The sequence below is a fragment of the Protomyctophum bolini genome, assembly GCF_963924005.1.
Source record: "Protomyctophum bolini genome assembly, chromosome: 17".
In the NCBI taxonomy this organism is placed as follows: Eukaryota; Metazoa; Chordata; class Actinopteri; order Myctophiformes; family Myctophidae; genus Protomyctophum; species Protomyctophum bolini.
Window position 1 is genome coordinate 7,248,865 of NC_137878.1, and position 21,835 is coordinate 7,270,699.

Below are 21,835 nucleotides of genomic sequence, written 5' to 3' on the forward strand. Positions count from 1 at the left end.
TGGAAATGAAGAGTTTACAATATAGTACATGCATAAACTTCCCTTAGTGATTATATCTGGTATTCATTCAAGTATTCATTTATGATATATTTTCTCTATTATTAAGGTTATTTTTGCAGTCAGTTTGTACTGGGGGGCGGGGCGGGGATCAAAGCATTTCCACAAAAAAAAAACGTTGAGAACCCCCTGATTTAACAAACATAAACGAAGTTCAACAAGAGAGGGGGGGGGTATGTATGTACTATGTACAGTATATCATCGAGCATTGGAACGCGAGTCATCTGTATAATAATATCTGTACCTCAGAGGAAGACGACGAGAGGAGGTACTCTTGCGCGTCGAAGAACTCCGACAGAGAATCCGACGCCTTGCTGTCATTGGAGGCCTGGTGCACCAGGGAGCGGGAACCATCCGGGAGATCCTTATGATTGGTCGACGGCGGGAGAGACAGAGAGAGAGAGAGAGAGAGAGAGAGAGAGAGAGAGAGAAAAAGCGGAGGCCGGAGTGTGAGTGCCAACGGTCGTTTCATTCACATGTTCAACATGAGTGGGGGAAACGCACACAGACACCACCAGGCAGAAATGTGTGCACACACACGCACACACACACACACATGCATGTACAGTACACCTACTGTAACTGTACTCACCGAGGCATAGGCGTTCTTCAGGCAGATAACCTGCGGAGGCGAGGGTGCCTGCAGGTCGACGGTGTGTCTCAACCTGTCCCTCTCCGCCGACAGCGAGCTGAAGGCAGACTTCAGTGTGGCGTGAACTGTGGATAACAGACAAAACCAGTTAAACCGTGAAAGTCTCGGGCCTGTATAATGTCTTAAGAAACATTTTCTACCCTCCATACGGAGCTGCTATGTTTTCCTTTGAGAAACAACGCATATACACAGCCGGGGAGGACTATACACATGGTATAAGGTGGACTCACCGTTGTTGGCCAGCCTGCAGAAGTCCTCCTGGAGGTGGTTTGCGTCCGTGGGCGAGTCCGGGGACAGGGGGCCGGCCTCCTGGCTGCTGCCGCTGCAGGGATCCACTGAGATGTGGAGGTTTGGGTGGGAGGCGTGGCGACGGGGGGAGTCAGAGGAGATACAACTCGGGACCTGGGAAGAGAGAGAGAGCACGTGGATTAACCCATTCTGACCTGAGATCAGATTCTAAACATGTCTTCTACATCCTGACAGTTTTCCATTCTGACCCGAGATCAGATTCTAAAAATGTCAGTCGCTCTTCGATTTTTCAAAAATAGCAGACCTACAAGCTCGTAGCGCGCAACTCGGTGTGGCGCGCTATGAGCTTGTAGGTCTGCTATTTTTCAATAGCTAAAGCACGACATGATGCTAACACCAAAAGGTGTTCTCGCCCAGAATGGGTTAAAAGCTGAATAAAATCTCACAACGGAAATATTGTGCCCCACACACACACACACACTACTAGTACAATATGTAAATTGTAAAGTTTTTGTCATATTATTCCTGCCGTTACATACTGCAAGTCAGGTGAAGAAATCACAGACTGAGGCTTTAACTGTTTCTATATGAACTATCTGAGACCATAGGGTTTTTTTTATGGGAAGATGTTTCCGCACATAATGCTATAGTTTGACCACTTGAAATGCTCAAATCAACAAAAAAAAAAGCCAAATTTGCCTGTTCTACAAGCTCTCAATGCGTCACAGACGCATTGAGAGCTTGAAGAATAGACTATACTTTGGCTTATTCGCTGTCTAAATGTCTAAATCGAACAAATGCTGGCATCTCCGGAATCCAAAAAAGATCAATCATAAAAAGATTATTCTGATGTGAGAACAGCAGACCAGCCGGTCGGTACATGCATGACTGACAAAGCTGTGTGTGTGTGTGTGTGTGTGTGTGTGTGTGTGTGTGTGTGTGTGTGTGTGTGTGTGTGTGTGTGTGTGTGTGTGTGTGACTATGTGCGTGCGTGCGTACCTGAAGAGTAGTTTTGGAATCTTTGCCACTGTTTTTGGAGCGCCATTTCCTCGGTCTCTTCTCCTTCTTGGGGATGTCATAGTTACCTGCCTGGATCAGCCAAAAGGGGGAGAGTTAAGAAGAGGAACTCTATACTATACTCTGTAGGCGTGGACTAGTAGTACACAATGGAATAATGCTCCTTTATGTCACAGCAACTGTGCTCACGTAAATACAGTATATATCCAGGGTGATTGTGTCAGTGTGCGCATGCATGTGTGCGTGCGTGCGTGTGAGTCTGAGAAAGAGAGCATGCGGTTGATACAAAAACATGTCATGACAGAGGCCGTCTCTCCCCTTGAATGTGGGTGGTAAAGGCAGTCACACCTAGTCTGAGTCAAACTAATTGGGGCTCAAACCCATACAGCAGGTGTGAGTAAATGCGTCCATCCCCACCACAGGATACGAGCGGACGTTGTGGAGTGGAGTGGGAGGCTCGCAGCGGGGGCCGGGTTTTGAATATAGCGTGGAGCGGATTTTTAAAATGGGTCAGAGCGGCTTTGGAGCGAGGACTAGTCCTCCGGGCTCCAAGCCGATCCGGTCCGGTCGTGGGCTGCGACTGCGCGCTGCCACATGTTTGAGCATGCCCGGTCGGTCGGTCGGTCGCGCCACGGACAGACACACAGAGACACGTGTGTTTTTCAGATCGACACACAAGCAAAATGCTATTGTTTTCAGCCCCAGCATGGAGAGGGTTTTAGATGCGAGTGAGTGAGGCCGGGGGAAATCAAGTATAGGTTGGACCGACGACCTACATACATTCCAATTCCTCACATTCCTGCCTATAAGCACTCGCTCACGCCTCCCGCATGTCAAGTTGTGCATGTGGGAGTGGGGACACTTTCACTTTCAGTTAATTATTATTTATTGTTTTCTGTTCTTTTTTTCACCTAGACATCAACGTTGATGTTCATTGTTTAGTCACAAATTTACACTACTTCAAAATTGACATATGACCTTTAATCTTTAACCCTGATAAAAGTAACTAAAATGCATCTTATATACAAGTGAAAAGGTGTACCCATACTCATTCTTCATGCTCTATCTCCGACCGAACCACACTTTCACCACACATCTCTATATGCAAAATAAATTCGCCACCCTCCCCGAACTGACATAGCCTATTTTTTAGCCGTTCAAGTTTCTTAGTTACTCTGCAAATATTACTTTTATGAAAATCACGATCGAGCCAGCAGATAAACGGGTGCCACAACACGCCGAGAAACAAGGAATTTAACCACGCTACTTGCATACACTGCAACTCGCTTACAATTCGCAAACCTGGCAACACTGCCTGCCTCTTACGTCACCAGCTCTGTTCCTCCTGGCCTCCGTAGTCCGTCGCGCTCACAATCTGTCGCAGCCATCTTGCTTTTCTTTTGGATGGGCGAGTGGACATTTAATGCTAATAAATTAATTATAGGTCCAGCAAGCAAATCATGATGGTCTGATTGTGCTCAATAGGTCACAATAACATTCCGAAATTAGGTGTTGTGTTTTGTATGGCATTTTCCCCAGTAGTAGTTGCATATCTATCTCAGCTTTTGCCTGATAGCACACATGCTAACGTCAGCAGCCATAGCAACATACAGTGTGCGCAGACATAACATGAGTTGTTTACAACACAAACACACGGCCTTTTAACCACGCAATACACACAACAGCTCGGGAGTTATTAAACCGAACGTGGACGCTGTTTCAGTGTTACATTTGCTGCGCATATCGGAATAATTGTAACGGCATGCATGATAAATGTAACAACGCTAAAAAAACACCATTAAACATATCGTTTTCAGCTTAAAGCTATTACATTTCATTGAAGCAACTCCTTAGCATTGTTTTCATACCATGGATGTGATAAGATAATGTATCAAACATAAGGGAAATATTAAATAGCATCGGGTGTACCAGTTTGGCCATTTCTTTTTTTTCAATGGGGCAATACATTGATTAAACAAACGTTTGATTGATTGAGTTGTACAACGTTATACAACCCTAAACTAATTTTAGAATACACTACACAATACAATACAATTTTAGAACATATTTTGCACGTTCCATTTTTTTACTCAGAGATCCCTTTAGCTACACATGTCATATTTCCAGGCAACGGACCTACACATGTCAGCTACCATAAACCACTTCAAGTTATTAGGACGAAATAACTGACAGGAGTGACGGTGCTGTGCTGTGAGTAAACTAATAGGGGAGAGCCGCCAAGGATGTAACATTTTGCACGTTTCATTCTTTTACTCAGAGATCCGTTTAGCTACACATGTAATATTTTCAGGCAACGGACCTACACATGTCAGCTACCATAAACCACTTCAAGTTATTTTTTTGATAAAACAGGTCGGGAGTTATTCAACCGAACGTGGACGCTGTTTCAGTGTTACATTTGCTGCGCATATCGGATCAATTGTAACGGCATGCATGATAAATGTAACAACGCTAAAAAACACCATTAAACATATCGTTCTCAGCTTAAAGCAATTACATTTCATTGAAGCAACTCCTTAGCATTGTTTTCATACCATGGATGTGATAAGAAAATGTATCAAACATAAGGGAAATATTAAATAGTATCGGGTGTACCAGTACCAGTTTGGCCATTTCTTTTTTTTCAATGGGGCAATACATTGATTAAACAAACGTTTGATTGATTGAGTTGTACAACGTTATACAACCCTAAACTAATTTCAGAATACACTACACGATACAATACCATTTCAGAACATATAATATTGGCCAATATGTCAAATATGTAAATATTACATATAATGGCATTGAATGGAAGCGGACCATTTGTAACACATGTTACAAATGACCCGCTTTTGCAAGTTTTCTTTGCAGTTGCTTACAGACCAGAATGAACGTGAATTCCGTCTAAACACGATGCAAACTAATGAAGAACATAAGCATGAACACATCCATGTGGATTTTTATTCACCAACACCAAAGACAAAAATTGTACCACACATATACTCCAGGTGTAAAATTAGACGCATTTTGAAGGTAAACACTTCAAACTTCAAACTCCTGGCCACGTAGAGTACGTTGCTGTACACATACTGACGCGATGGCGTCATGGTGGCGTTGACCAATCAAGATATAACGTCCATGTTACAACCGTGAAGCGTTACAACCTTGGCGGCTCTCCCCTACATTTGTTACTAACATTAGGTTGTGGCGAAGTAGACACGTGGCCAGCAGATACTGTGTTTTGGACAAACAGGCTAGGTATTGGTGTTGATTTGGGTCAACTGGACAAACAGCGTGGTGTTGTTTTGTGTCTGTGTTTGTGTTGGAGCGCCTCAGTGTGGCCGTACAGGTCATGTGCAACCTCTTCCACAGAGAGATGGAGACACTAAATCTCAGCTGGACAAACATGTTTGCATGCATGCATCGCTGCCTTGCATGCTGTGTGCTACTGTTGAGTCTGTCACTTACTTTGACTGATTTATGGCATTGTCTTTCTGTTAAAATCCAACTATGTTAATTTAAGAACTCTGGGCATATAGGTCATTGTTTATTCACTGTGCACACGTGTAGCCTATTGTATGTCAGACTGTATGTCTGTCCCACAGTCACAATCCTTTAGTACTTAGGCTGTGGAAATATTCAGGACAAAACAATGGTACATTTCCAATAACCCATTCGTTACTACATGTGGAGTCAACTCCCGCCATTTATTTCTTCCCATAGTGCGTGGCAAAGTCGCTCTGGGATGAGTGCGCGCGTAGCGCGCACGAAATTCTAGTGTAATACATATATTTGTGTGATCATTAGAATGTCTAGAACATGTATTATGTATTATTGTGAAAGATATCCACCGAATATTATATTATTAATGTATTATTATTATTTTAATAATTATTTTAAATGTGCATAAAACGTTTTTTTTTTTTTTTTTTTTTTTTTAACATATATTTTTAACATAAGTCCTAGTAGTACAAAGTAGTAGTAAGGTTGAAATCTCTTTTTTGCAAGTAAAGAAATATATCCGGGTCTTACAGGGTTAAACCCACACTACCAGATCCATACTACCACCAGAGACATTATTTTCCAGTCCAAACCGGTTTAAGTGGATCCAATTTCTGTATCCATCCATACTGTATAGATCAGGGCCGGGGTGCCCAAAAGATCTACCGGTATAGATCACAATGGCTGTGCAGCCTAGGTAGAATCACATGACATGCCCCTAAAGAATACTTCATTTAAATCTAAAAACAATTTTTGGCATGTATGCACGTGACATCATCATCAAACCAGGAAGTTATGCAGGAACGCCTATACTACTGAGTGGCAAAAGAATACTTTCGGGCCTTGACAGCCCATATACATCCACACAGAAAAGTCCTATATCTGATCGCATTAAACAACATTAAACAATGTTAAACTCACTTTGCATGTTGCTTTGCCACTCGGTGTGCCATTCACTTAAAGCATGCGCATATACCCTCCATTACGTTGACTTGATTGATTGACTGACATAAAAAAGGGCCTGTCAGCTCAAACCCATAATGCAATACTTTGTTTTCAAGAGTGTTGCTGCGCACCAAAAAACTACCTACCTATCTACTATTCCATTTCAGCAATGGAATTACTGTATGTTTTCGGTGGGTAGATCAGATCTTGTTGAGCTGGTCATTTTGAAAGTAACTCTCGAGTCAAAAAAAAGTGTGGGCCCCCCTGCTGTAGATGGGACTCTTGCTAGGAAACATCTACTACTATGTTCAAGAATAAGAATAATTGGAAATGTGTATGTTGATGCGTCGTTACCGTGCGAGAGTTATCAGATATAATCCAATAAACAGGCTTGTAAACATAAGTCATGGAATCATGATAGGATCTGTCATATTTTAAATGATTGCCCGGGATACTTATCCCAAAATGAATAATATGCATATGAACAGCAAAGACAGAGATGAAAGCAAATACGACACGTTTACATCACAAATCAAATTCGATCATATAAGTCTGTTGGTCGGGGGGGGGGGGCGCCCCTTGAAGCACAGGCCAGAGGGGTCGTCTGTCCTGGAGAATTCTGACGTGTCTCTACTTTTTCAGACGCTATATAGAAGTCTTTCTGTTCTCTCTGTGACCTTGCTTGAGCACAGCTATAGGGTGCACACTCTTATAAGTAATGGACTGGTAACTGTTTTAAGAATTAGGCCTATATGTTATACTTTAGCTATTGGAAAAATAGCAGATCTACAAGCTCGTAGCGCGCCACCGAGTGGAGCGCTACGAGCTTGTAGGTCTGCTATTTTTTATAAAGTCGTGAAAATGTGACCGCAAATCTTTGAAGAGTTTCAGTTTTTAACTCAAATCTTTGCTTCTGGAGAGGTCCCCTGGAACAACATATTTTCAGATGGGGGTCGGCGGCATATTACATATAATTCTTGGGATCCTTGACATGAAATATTGAGAACCGCTGATATAGAAACATGATGTTTTTCAGGGGAAAAAAAGGCATTTTTAAAAAGTCGACGTCAGGCCTAAATTGGTTAAAAGGTCTACTTTATCCCAACAGTGTGTGTGTGTGTGTGTGTGTGTGTGTGTGTGTGTGTCCGTCCATGTGTGTGTGTGTGTGTGTGTGTGTGTGTGTGTGTGTATATACCTGCAATGCACTGATGGCAGGGGCGGAGTATGTTCTGTGAAGCACTTCCATGCTCCTGAGCAGCAAGTTGAGTTCCAGCAGGTAAGACTCGCATTCCTCCAAGTCTGACAGACAGACAAGACAGACAGACAGACAGTGAGAAACAGAAAGCTTTAGAAGCTTTTAAAAAAAAGATCTAAAAATACAAACATAAATCAAACAGCGTGACACTGACACAGATAAGAGTCGACCCATGCAATGCTTTGCAAGACAGACAGACGCTCCCTTGAGAAAAGAATATGTGAGCCAGTCAGCAGGGTGAAGTAATGAATAAAAATAGCAACTAATAATATTCACAAACGGATTTAAATAGAAAGATTCTAATAATAAAGTAATGAAACCGTGCAGGGATGCACCGATATGGAAATTCTTGGCCCGAAACCGATACCAATGTTTTAAAATACCAATTTAGCTGATACCGACACTATATGTTTATTTAGTTTGTGTTGTTTTCATTTCCCCCCTTTTTCTGCCAGGGAAACGAATACATCTTCAATACACGTAATCCATTTTCAGAATCTCTACAACTTGGTAGGCTGCAGATAACCAACACACACCAACCGTAGCCAACGCAAGATGTATGCTTATCTCAACAACAGATAAATATCGTTACAATGGGGTCAGTGCGTCTGTGAAACAGCGGTGACAGCAGTGAAGAGAGACCAACCTCTGCAGCATTTGTTCATGTCCTCTGAGGAGTGGAGCCAGGCACTGACCTTAGCCTGCTGTGCTACGGACGCCTGCTTTGAGAGAGTAGCCCTCTGACAGAGAGAGAGAGACACCGACATACAGAGAGAGAGAGAGAGAACGTGAGTGACATGCCTAAACAGAGAGACGGTGCAACATTTTTATTTTAGTTTTAGTCATAGTCTCTTGAATAGTTTTCATTTAGTTTTAGTCACCTGGAATGTTTTAGTGTTAGTCTAGTTTTAGTCGATTTTTTTGTTTTTGTTTTTTTAACTCCGTTGTAATGATCGATTTTACACTTGCTGAAAATAGCCGATCTGTAGATCTGCTATTTTCAGGATCTCTTGTCCACTAGTCCCTTCCTAACATTTTTGTCTAATTTTGTATTTGTTGACGAAATTGTCAATTATTAGTCTTAGTTTTAGTCATCATAGCTCAGTTTCAATTTAGTTTGTCAGTGAAAAAAGGTAGCTGACAAACATTTCTTGTCATAGTATTAATCGACGAAATGAACACTGTAGAGAGAGAGAGAGACTAGATTTGACTAGATTTGGTCCCTACACCAGTCACCAAATAATTTCCCTGAAAATAGCTTCTAATAATAATAAACGTCATTTATAAAGCGATTTTTCTAAACACGGTTACTAAGTTGGAGACGAGAGATAGCTTTCAGCTGAGCCCAGATAGCTTATCCACGACTGCAAGCGATCAGCAATTTTCGGCAACTGTACACAGATTGTATTTTCACAGAATGTTCGCATTAACGATAATTATGCCCCAGAATAGGAACACTAGGGTTCACGTGATTAAATCATCTTCCTGGCTTATTTGAAATTCGCAAGCACCTTCCCGAATGTATTAATTCCAGCACCTGTACAATAGTTGTAAAATCCTGGGGGCTATGGGGTGTTGTGCTAATTCGCTTATTTCCATCGAAATAAGTAGTAAAGTGTGCCGCTTGGGATATTATTTACATTATGAAGAGAGGATATATACCAAAAAAAAATGTTTGAGCGATGGAAATAAGCGAATTAGCCCATAGCCCCATTCAATTCAATGCAATTCATGTAGGGCTTATGGTAGGGGAAATAGCCAATAAGGAGCTTTTGCACAAAATAACACCTGGACCTCTTTGGTGGGGACGTAACAACTACAAAGAAAGGTAAGAAAGCCTTTTAGTATGGAATTCTCATTTAAAGCGGGTCATGTTTGCATGTTTGGAATCAATAAATAAATTAAAAAATCAGCATTCGGCAACACAATCAGTGCCGGAAGTGCTTCAAAATAGGAGCTCTGGGGTGCCGGAGTTGTCTGAGCGCCTTTACTCTGAAAGCCATGACCCGGAAACAATCTACTAAAAAGAGTTGACTTTACATTGCTAGCTTACATTGCGATCATTTTAATTCATACGATAATATGATCCAAAAAGCGTTCATATTTTGCGGGAGAGACGGATGAGGAGCAGAAATGAAGCGCCAGCATATCGATCCGTTCATAACCACGGAGAGCAGACCTGGATTAGGAGAGACGAGTCATTCTTTCCGCCGCGCTAACATGTAAGTCAACGGTAAGCTAATATGAGCCCCAGAGCGTTAGCATACGGCAGCCGAAAGCCGAACGGGCCAAAAAAAAAAAAAAAGGGAAAAATTCTGAATAGTCTTATCTCGCCCCGGTATCATTGAGGATGCCCTAGGACGTCTTTAGTACGCGTCGGTGGAGGTCCTTATGACGCTTCTAGGGGGGGGTGGGGGGAGGTTGTGGCCCCCGGGGGGCCGCCAGTTGGATGCAGCATTATACCTTCCACGGGGCGTCGTTGGCGGCGGGCGAGGAGGTGGCGTGTGGGTGGAACAGGTTCCTCTCCGCGGGGTCCCTGGCGATCTCGTTCTGGCGGAACACGCGGTGATGTCGCAGCTTGGACACCCACTCGTCAAACAGCTCCACGGACTTCACCTGGCGACGACGACAAAAGACAAGATGGTTACAGCCCATGTACTGTGTTAGGCCTATGTTATTCTTTAGCTATTGAAAAATAGCAGATCTACAAGCTCGTAGCGCGCCACTCGGTGGCGCGCTACGAGCTTGTAGGTCTGCTAAAAAAAATTAATCGCGAAAATGTGCCTCAAATCTTTGAATATTCTTTCAGAGTTTCAGTTTTGAACTCAAATCTTTGCTTCTGAGAGAGGTCCCCTGGAACAAGATATTTTCAGATGGGGGTCGGCGGCATATCACATAAAAATATTGAGAACCACTGATATAGAAACATGAGGTTTTTCAGGGAAAAAAATACATTTTTAAAAATACATTTTTAAAAATGTCGACGTCAGGCCTAAATGGGTTAAAAGATCTACTTTATCCCAGTATGTGGGTGTGTCTGTCCAAGTGTGCATGTGTGTGTGTGTGTGTGTATATAGACCTGTACGAGCAGAGAAGCAAATGTTGCCGTCTGTGTGTGTGTGTGCGCACGTGTATACAGTCAACCGTGCGGATGTTTACTTTATTTCCCTCAGGGAATATAAGAAAGTCTGTGAGCTGTTGTGCACTCAGTTCCTGGCTGCATACCTCGTAAAACGAGTGGTATAATTTGAGTTCCCCGAGGCCTTTTCGGTCAGCTCTCAAACCAGTCTGGCCATTCATTCATTCTCCTCCTTCGACCTCTGACCACAACAAGACCTTTTAGGCCGCAGAACTGCCACTCTGAATGGCTCATTAAATGTTTTCTTTCTCGGGACCAGTCTCTTGTGAACTCTATAGGTCACGGGTTGCACCGAAAAGGTAATAGATCGCAATCTACCAGTAGATTATACAAAGGCTGTGTGTGCAGCTAGACCACATCAAGGAAGAGAAAGTACATCCGCAAACTATAGTTTGTAGAGCTCTGAGATTTACTAAATATCTATATTATATTTGCCTGATGAAGACCTAGCAGGTCGAAACGTTGCGATTTGTTGCCTCTAAATAAAGTGAGTCTCGGAGCTCTACAAACATCAAGAAAGACGTCTAAGAAAGGCCTGTCGGCTCACTTCACGGCTACAACAATAGGCAAACCCACAATGTAATACTTTATTTTCAAGAGTGAACGCGCAAACGTCAGTAGCATTACTAAGTTATATTAGAAAAGAACTACCGATTAAAAAGGTTCACCTTTTATTTCTCGTTCCAAGCGTGTTTGTGTAGTGAATCACTATTCCAAAGCCCCCCTTTAAAGTACATTTTCAAAGTATTTCCCGCAATGGAATAATACGTTTTTTGGGGTTGGTAGATCTGTGTTGAGCTGGTCATTTTAAAAGACAGTTCTCAAGTCAAAAACAGTGTGGGCACACCTGCTCTAGCAGGGCAAATAAGCCAGACTCGTATCACACTGTTGTGTTGTATAGCCTGGCTAAATAAGGCAATTTGTTTTTGCGGCTGATTCGCGTCTGGCTTAATTAGCCAGGCTACACCTGCTCTAGGTTGTGAGTCAAAGACCCAGTAGATCAGCAGTTACAGAATTACTCGGACCAGCCCGCATTCAAAGTCACTTAAATCAGCTTTCTTCTTCACCATTCTGATCCTCAGTTTGAACTACGGATGACTGTCTCTTGCCCAACTGTCTACAGGCCGAATGGATTGAGTTTCTGCCATGTGAATGGGCTGATTAGACATTTTATTTGCGCTGGTGCAGTTGGACAGGCGTACCTAATGGGAGTACCTAATGGGAGCACCAGCCACTGTGTTAGCTAGCAAAAAGTTTAACTAACGCGAGAACAAACTATGAAAAAAATTAAACGTGTTCATTAAAATTAAAACTAGGCTTGTGTGGAAAAAACAAGCACAAAACTGACGTTTTAAATATCGTCTTTAAAAGTTATCTAGAAATACCGTAGTATCATTATGTATACATTGATAGCATATTGAGCATAATTCAGTTTTTCTTTTAGTCATTCTATTGATTGGTGAACTTGCACATGACCTTTGAACTCTGTTCTCTATGTAATCATACGATTTGTGTGGTCCCCACTATTATATCCAGTTATCTTTTTATTTGTGTATTTTACTACTTTTAATGGTGCGTCATCCCTCTGTTGATACTACTGTGTGTTCTGGTTGCACTAAACGGAATTTCATTGTATGTTTTATACAGTACAGTGACACATAAAGATCTTATCTTATTCATGTTTTGGTGTGTTTTTTTTCCCTTGTTTCTTTCTCCAGATGCAGTTAATGTCCAAATCCCAGCCATAAACCGTAGAACACTTAAACCCTGTGCTTAGATGGACATGTGGTGGTTATTTCGGATTATGTGGCCAAGAAGGATGTTCCCTCTTGGTATATTTTGCAAACACATGTTTCATTCTTTTGGCTGAACTTCAGTGCATGTCTGATGGTCAATGCAGCTGTTGAGAGAGCGAAGTTAGCAATGTCACAGCAATGAATTAATTTGTATAGCACTTTTCCTGAGAGAAAGAAACAGGAAGGCTGCAAGCCTTCTGTATGTATGGGTGTATTTAAAATAGTTTTCTGTTTGGTGTCAACGACCACCATTCGTGTTAAATATGTTGAGACTCCATGTTTTTGCTTGGGCACAGAATATACGGTGTCAGTTGAGTATGGCAAGGTGCAGCAGCCGACATATCTTGGGTCTTGGCACGATGGTCAAAATCCGCATTTGCTTATTAAAATTTAAATTAATTTTGTCCGTTGGGAAGGCTTGGTTATGCAATACCCGCTGGGCCCCGTTGTCAGAGTACTGATGGATTAAAGCAAAACTAAAAACGCACGACTGAAAGAATTGTATTAGGTATAAGTCATAAAATATGCGATTCGCGAAAGGAGACCCCCCACACTACACACATTGGGCTTATAAGTACCAGGTCTTATTACTTCACTTAAGACCTGGAGGCGTGGTCAATGCTCTTTGGCCACTCAGAATAGCCAAATGGCATTGATCACGCCTCCAGGTCTTAAGTTAAGTAATGAGACCATGGTACTTAAGACACGCAAAATACAGCCTTGTGTGTCATAAGCAATTAGCACAATGTGTAGAATTATTGTGCTTCGGTAACCAGACAGCCAACTGAACCAAACAGTTGAAGACATTGCAGATTGATGCTAAAGACGGCCATATGAGCCCTGACAAAAAAAAAGGATATAAAGGATATATCAAGGACATTTTTTCCAAATGTTTTTTATTTTATTTTTCATCTTTTATGGAGGGACAGACAGTAGGCTGACAGGAAATGGGGGGAAGACATGCAGTAAAGGCCGTCGGGATCGGGAGTCGAACCCGCGGGCACACTTAGTGCCAGACCGGATTACCAGCCAAGGTGCCTGGACCGCTGAGCCATGGCCCAGGCCATCAAGGACATTTTGTATTTTAAATCACAATGGCAGACACCAGAGGGTTAACCTTTTTTTCTTTCATGAAATATCTGAAATCATTAGGATTTTTCTGGAAGATCGAACATGCATTCGTATTGCTAGTTTGACCACTTCAAAACACTCCAGTCTATTACAAATAACCAAAAATAGCCAATCCAAAAGCTTACAACACGTTGCAGAGCCATACATTTTCGCCTATTTTCCGGTACATGGCATGCTTTCATATAGAAGACTTAGCAGACTTATTGGAATCCAAATGATTTAAATCAGTCATGGTGAATGAGAACTTTAATCCATGAGTACTTAGTATAGGATACCCATTATACCGTCCGAGACATGGGGCCGAGACATGGACCCTCACAGTATACAACAGGGGAAAAGCCCTGGATGGAGTCTACACAAGAACTCTACGAATGGCACTATAGGACCGACCGCACCAGAAATATGGACCTCTATGGGGACCTATATACCACGGGTCACGGACAGAGTCAGAGAGAGAAGGATGAGGCTGGCAGGGCACTGCGTGCAGGCACCCAGAACTCCAAGGCAAGTAAATTGACTCTATGGGAGCCAACCACAGTCAAAGCCAGGAGGGGAAAGAAGCGTATATACCACCAATCTAAACGTGCTCGACAACACTGCAGAGCTCAAGAACCCGATGTTTGGATTAAAGATGGGAAATTGTGGGAGGGCAGCGATCCAGGAATCCTGTGTTGGCGTTGGCTATATAGACCTCACTCTCGCAGTTATACGGAGCTATAGGACACAGACAGGGCGTCATGTATTCGGAAAACACATGCCGGTTCTGCCCCACGTACTGTAAGTCCATAATTTAGATAAGAGTTCTAGTTGGAGATGTTTAGATGCATGATGCAGTTAATTAGCCTATGTTGGAAATTAAGTGTGTCCTGGGGCCATTGAGATTGATGGCATCAGGTAACAATGCCACACGTTAGCTGTTGCTTGCTGTCTCCTTGAGCCACTGGCTTCAAGGGAGGAGTGAAACAAACGCGTGCATGTGCGTGCGTGTGCTTGTGTGTGTGTGTGCGACCGTGCGTGTTACCTTGAGGTGATAAATGTTATCTTCCGTGTCCAAATCGATGCACATGGCTTTCTTCTTGATGGACATGACCGACAGGCCGACGTCAATGCAGCCATGGAGCTTGCCTTTCTTCAGCTAAGCAAAACACACAGAATAGAGGTTGGACAAACCATTCAGTGTTAAAACACGTAGACGTAGAGGTGACTACTACTAGAAATCAAATGCAATTACTCCTACAAAAGTGTGTGCGTGTGTGTGTGTGTGTGTGTGTGTGTGTGTGTGTGTGTGTGTGTGTGTGTGTGTGTGTGACTGTGTGTGGGGGGTATAATTGATGGGATACCTACATCGGTCCCGCGCTTTGAATACTTCAGGATGCCTTTCTCCAGCACAAAGTATCTCTGCACGGACAGAAAGCATACAGAATTAACACTCATTAGCTAATTATCCCATGGCAGTGGAAATAAGCTCTCGACGATTTTCTTTGTGTGTAATATTCTTTTGACGGCCATGTACAAATAAATGTTAATGTGTTATGCATTTTTGTCAATACAAAAAAAAAACACCGTCATTCATACACGACATTCTGTACTCGTTCTTTTCAGTTTCGTCGACTAATGCTGTGACGAAACATGTTCGTCGACTTCACTGACGAAATGGAAAGACACTAAATGAAAACTAAGCTATGATGACTAAAACTGAGACTGAATATATGTTCGACAATTTCTCAACTAAAAACTAGACTAAACTGTTATAGGAAGGGAACGGGGTGCATACTTAGTTTAGACTATAGTCATTGGTTAGACAGGGGTTAAGGTTAGGTTTAGGTGTGCTGCTGCCCCCGTGGGAGGTTAGGTTTATAGGGTGAGGGTTTGAGACATAGGTTGTAGTTGTATAGGACTAATGACTGGTCTATAACCAATGACTAGTCCAAACCAAAAACTGTCTAAACTAAAAGGAACAGATCAACAAGCTTACAACGCGTTGCACAGCGCGACGCGTTGTGAGCTTGTAGATCGGATATTTTCAGCGAGTATGAAAATAGCCAATACGATGGCATCAAAGCCCGCCAAACGTTATCCAACTAAATCAACTGTAGATTTAGTCAATTAAACTCGTTTGATATTTAGCAAAACTATTCAAGAGGCTATGACTAAAACAAAAAATTGCAACACTGCACTATAGCTTATTTTATCTATGCAAATACGTCTTAACTCCTAAATCAGAGGTAGGTGCGTTGTCAAGTAGTACGTAATTGGGAATTTTCCGACTTCCGACGCGAGATAATCGTCGCATTCCTGCTCTCCGGGATTTAGTACCGTCACGCACAAAAATACAAGACGCAACGTGTTTATTGCAGACATACATAAGAGTGTTGCGTCAATTCCACAGCTGTTGCTGTTGTGAAAGCAGGAAAACCATTTTGATTTCCGAGCTCCCCCTTTGGCATAAAAGCATTATTAGTACGTGGATAGGCATCCAGGGCATCCAGTGAATCACACTTTTATGATCTTGGAGTCCATTCAAACATTCACTACGACAAGGGAAAAAAAGATGCATTATATGAATGTCGCGTCAGAGATGCTGTACAACACGATAGTTTTCATGTTTTTTGATTGTCGTTTTGATGACTGAATAATTATGCAACAAAAGAAAAGACACACTATCTTCTTCACTTGTATAAATATTAATATTTGGGAACCGAAATGCAAAGGATCTGCTCTTTGGAAAAAAATTACTATATTTAGTCATAGTCTCTTGAATAATTTTCATTTAGTTTTAGTCACATTTTAGTCACCGGGAATGTTGTAATGTTAGTCTGGTTTTAGTCGTCTAAATATCATACGATTTTAGTCAACTTTAGTCGACTAAATCTACAGTTGATTTAGTCAACTAAAATGAATATTGGCGGGCCTTGATGCCGTCGCAATGACTGATTTTACACTTGCTGAAAATGGCCGATCTACAAGCTCACAACGAGCTTGTAGATCTGCTATTTTCAGCATGCAACCCAGTGTAAAATGACTCGTGTCTTTCACTTCTGGATCTCTTGTCCACTAGTCCCTTCCTAACATTTTAGTCTAGTTTTTATTTGTTGACAAAATTGACAATATATTTAGACTTAAGTTTTAGTCATCATTACTTTAGTTTTCATTGAGTTTTCCATTTAGTTTTCATCAGTGAAATCTCCTTTATCTCCTTGTTGAATTTGAGCTATGGTGCGAGGCTCACCTTGTGCCATCCTTTCATAGGCCACTTCCTCCTCTTGAGCAGGAGCCCCTCCTGTCTGTCAGGCTCCTGTATGATGGCAGGGACCCCCCTGAGGCCCTCCACTATCTCCCAGCTGTCCTGGAGAGAGAGAGAGAGACAGACAGAGAGAGTGGTGGATGACTTATTGTTGTAGGGGCGTAGTCATAACATTGCCCTGTCATGCCCTTCATTAATCACACATCATGTACTGCACATAATTATCTGTTTTGACTTCCTTAAGACTTTCTCATCAGCCTCTAGACTATAGGCAGGACAGGGATAGATTAAGTTCTACAGAGCTAAACAATTAGTTTTTTGTTTGTCAACTTTAATAGTGGTTTCCATTGGACTCCTCATGCATAGAAGGAAGCATGAGGCCGGTCTGTTGCTCTCACCAGGTTGGCAGAGGGAGTGTAGCGCCCAGGATTACATTTGATAATTGACACTGGGTGAAAAAATGGGTTACAAAATCGTGGGGAAAAAATGAAAAATACGTTTTTCACACTTTTAGAGCAGGGGTTTTCAACAGGTGGTCCGTGGACCACTGGTGGTCCGTGGAGGTATTGCATGTGGTCCCTGACCATGCATTTAGCAATGTAGCAAAGTGAAGATTTTGTATTTTCTTCCAAGCAACAGTGCACTAAATGTCTGGGCACTCACTGTTCCATGGAAGTGTGTCAATGTTATCAGAATTACTGGGAAGTCTGAGGTTTATAAATTGTGTACCAGCTTGCCTGATTGAGTCATCATTATTGGGAAATGTGCCCATAATTATAATCATGTCATCATGTGCTATATCTTGCACGTATTTGCCATTTTTAAATATTACTAGTTAAAATAGCCGATAGTTAAAACCCAAGATAGGGCCACATGTGTCAGTACTGTATATCAGTTAAGTCCATGGACCATCGTTTGAGAAACAGTATATAAGACATGGGATGCATATTCCATAGCAAGTGTTACGAAATATCCCATTACAACACAACAGCGGTCCCCAGGTTGATCCTTAGTCAAGGTGGTGGTCCCTGCAGGTTCACAATCAGTTGAAAACCCCTGTTTTAGAGCATCAGGCTCTGGCCTGACAAGCGCGTCGCGTGTTTGAGTCCCATCCATGAAGACCTTTGCTGCACGTCTCTCCCTCCCTCTGTCCTGTCATTCTTCACTTGTATCCATCAATAAAAGCCAAATCATATATCTAATCTGGCACTTTGGCCAGCGGGCGCAAACCACTCTGTTTTTAATCTCATTCAATGACATCCAGAGAGTGTATTACTCCTTTTAAACTTAAATCTTAAATCAAGCTAAAATATGTATCTGAAAACATTATAGGTTAGAAATAAGCCACGAGCTTTGCTGCCCGTCTCCCTGTGACTTGTAAACAAACAAACTCGACGTACGTGTCGCTCATGCGGTTGTAGCGGAGAGACGTCATCAGCTCTACAGTATATACTGTACATTTTGGCCATTTGAAAATAGCTTGTAGATCAACTATGTTTGTTATACATTTGAAAACTTGAAATGCACACAGAGTACTTTGTACTTTTTGTAACTTTAAACACTTTCCCTCCAAATAACGATTTACACAAGTTACGTTTTCATTGTTTAATTTGCGTTTTTAACGCGTTTTAAGAGGGTTTCTGTTCCATCGGAGAGAGTGGGATAGGTGACGCGTTCGGATGACGTCACCGCAAATAAGATTTAGTCGCGCTGGCATGCAAAGGGTTCTGGGAAATTTAAGCCGATGGCGGCGGTGGTGGTGATTAATTAATTCCACAGTCAAACATTTTGATACCAATACAGTATACTTTGTACTTTTGCTCAAGTACATTTTTAAATTCCAGACATTTAACTTGTAACAAAGTAATTTTCTATATTGCGTCATTTATACTTTCACTTAAGTAAGAAATGCAGTGATGTAAATACGTTTTCAATGTAATGGGTCGGGACTCGTGGGACCCATGAGGGGTGGTCTTTTGACTTGAGTATACAGTATTGCATCCCAGGATCACCCGGAAGGTGACATGATTGCGTCCTATCTCAATTGAATTAGTCTAAGTAACCACAGGCTTGTCATCATCCCCCTCTCCATCCCCCCCCCCCGTGCGGTTACCATCCCATTGTGTGCTGTACCAGCTGTGTACCGTCCCTTCATCATCCACTGAGTGCCATCAGCTGTCCCTCGTTGTTTACCAGTGGTGGAAAAAAAAGTACTCACATTTGTTACGTAAGTAAACGTATCAATACTGCAATATAGAAACTACTCGTTCGTTACCAGTGAAAGTACAGTAATCTAATCAAAATTGACTTGAGTAAAAGTACGTAGGTATTGCGTACGTAAAGTAAGTATTGGCAACAAAGTGTACTAAAGTACCAAAGTATAAAGTACTCTTTTTTCTTATATTTTTCTTCACACACTCCATGAGAACACACGCGCACGCATGCACGCACACACAGACACACACACACACACACACACACACGCACACACAAACCTGGTTGCTGTCATGCTTAGAAGAGCCACCACTGCTGTCACTGTGAGTGGGTGACAGTGATGTCATCTTTCCACGGCGCGTTCAGCCACTCGCGGTCTTGTTTCTGTGGAAGCCACACAACAATCAAAGAGGTCACGGCGGTGCCACTGCATGGGGAGGGGAACATGAATTACATAATCATTCTCTACTACAGTGTGGAAGGAAGCCACAGCAACAATCAGAGATCACAATGATCAGAGATCACAGCTGAAGGACAATATCACTCGGCTCCCGATGTCAGTCAAGGCCTGCTTGGACTGGAGAGAGATTTTTCAAAAATAGCAGACCTACAAGCTCGTAGCGCGCCACTCGGTGGCGCGCTATGAGCTTGTAGATCTGCTATTTTTCAATAGCTAACACAAAAGAATGGGTTAACCCTGGTGGCACTCTTTTTGGGCATGTCAATAATAAAAAAATAGGTGAATTATTTTGTCATCTTTCTTTTCATAAGATTTACATTTCAAAGATCCGTTGAGCTTGTAGATCAGCTATTTTTTTTTTGCTATTCCTTGTACGACAGAGTATATTACACAGGCCTTAAGTGGTTAAAAAACAGCTGTTAAAATGACATATATACCTAGGTGGTAACAGAGAAGAAAAGCGGGGAATTGTAATGACTGATGTATGACTGACATCTTCCAGGAATATACTAACTTTTTAGTTGGAACAACTTCCAGAGGATCAGCTCTTCTGACTAATTTAAAATCTAGACTAAAATACGTTACGCAGTATGTTTTCTCCACTACTTTTGACTAAGAAACTGCACAGACACATTTAAGCCTATACCTTCTCGCATGTCGACTTATGTAAATGCGCCCTTGAACTGCCTTTGTGCAATGGACTATACACTATACAGATATACTTGCCTTCCCCTTGACATGACAATTTGGTCACGGCCAATGTTGACGACATGCACATGACGAGAGTCACGAGACTGAATGATTAATAGGAAACCGAGCAACAACATTTTATCTCCACACTCCAACTCATCAGTTCGGTGGACTCGTATACACGGAGTTCAGAGTTCAACTTCCACCATACTGTGTTTTGATTTTAGTTTTTAGATTAGACTCTTGAATAGTTCATTTACCGGTAGTTTTAGTCACATTTGACTAGTCACCTGGAATGTCTTAGTGTTTAGTCTAGTTCCAGTCGACTAAATCATAAGATTTTACAGTCTACAGTTCATTCAGTCGACTAAAATGCATTTTGGAGGGCCTTTTGGCCCTTGATGCCGTCGTAATGACTGTTTTTACACTTGCTGAAAATAGCCGATCTACAAGCTCACAATGCGTCGCGCTGCGACGCGTTGTGAGCTTGTACATCTGCTGGTTTCAGCATGCAACCAAGTGTAAAATGACTTTCACTGGATCTCTTCTGTACTGGGTGCCCTTCCTAACCTTTTAGTCTAGTTTTTATTTGTTGACGAAAATGTCAGTATATTTAGTGTTAGTCCTCATAGCTTAGTTTTCATTTAGTTTTCGTCATTCACAAAAGCATGTGCATGGACAAACTGAACGTGGTGTCCCAACACACACACGCACACGAGCGCGCACACACACACACACACACACACACACACGAGCACACACACACACACAGCAAGAGTGTGGAGAGGACATTGCTTTTCCTTCTAAAGCGATATGTGTATGTAATGTTGCATATCAGCGGCCACTTCAGTTTGGACACATGTAAATAACATGGCAGCCAAAGGCTTTGCCTTCGTTACCCAAGAGGATTCTTCGAGTCCCTGAGTGACCGTGAGACTCGAGTGTTTTGCCTGAATGGGCGTGGATTTGCAGGACCTATAACCCTATATAGCAGGACTCGAAGCTGTTGAATGGATTACAACAGCTAACACCAGGTCAGGTATACATTATGGTGCACACAAAATGACGTGGAAACTGAGCTACATTTCCTAACCATCTGTTCCACTATACCGAGACATCAGAGACACATACACAATCCCACAGATCACAATCGCCCACGGAGATTTTGAAAACATGCGACTAATGACAAATAACTCCCATATCTGCTGCAGGGCGAAGTACGACAATGTGCAAACACAGCAGCGAGATTCGTGAGCTGCTGTGATAGAGAAGGATATCAAATGGAACACACAACAAAGACTATTAAATCGTAGTGTGTGTGCACTATCTGCATCGAGTGATCTTGGTACATATTATTAGACATTGATTTATTGGAGATTCTGACCACTTTTTGGCTTTGGCAGTGTATACGTTTAGTATGTTTACTCATGCCAATAAAGCGCTTTGAATTGAGGATTTAATTGCATTGTAGATGGTCACAAT

The 21,835-nt window shown here is 42.1% G+C and overlaps 1 protein-coding gene across 2 annotated transcripts in view; it reads right to left on the bottom strand.

Annotated features, from left to right (window-relative positions):
• LOC308332213 (oxysterol-binding protein-related protein 3-like) overlaps positions 1-21,835 on the bottom strand; it is a 60,348-nt gene that overhangs the window by 17,387 nt on the left and 21,126 nt on the right. For both annotated transcript variants that reach the window (XM_080787954.1, XM_080787955.1), the window contains exons 2-12: positions 19,485-19,587; positions 16,975-17,091; positions 15,090-15,143; positions 14,767-14,880; positions 10,143-10,295; positions 8,326-8,419; positions 7,620-7,723; positions 1,958-2,047; positions 940-1,111; positions 650-774; positions 302-421 (exon numbers count right to left, since the gene is read on the bottom strand). In XM_080787954.1, the coding sequence (XP_080644080.1) occupies positions 302-421; positions 650-774; positions 940-1,111; positions 1,958-2,047; positions 7,620-7,723; positions 8,326-8,419; positions 10,143-10,295; positions 14,767-14,880; positions 15,090-15,143; positions 16,975-17,091; positions 19,485-19,550 (1,209 nt within the window). In that variant the 5' untranslated portion in view covers positions 19,551-19,587. The remainder of the gene's footprint in view (positions 1-301; positions 422-649; positions 775-939; positions 1,112-1,957; positions 2,048-7,619; positions 7,724-8,325; positions 8,420-10,142; positions 10,296-14,766; positions 14,881-15,089; positions 15,144-16,974; positions 17,092-19,484; positions 19,588-21,835) is intronic.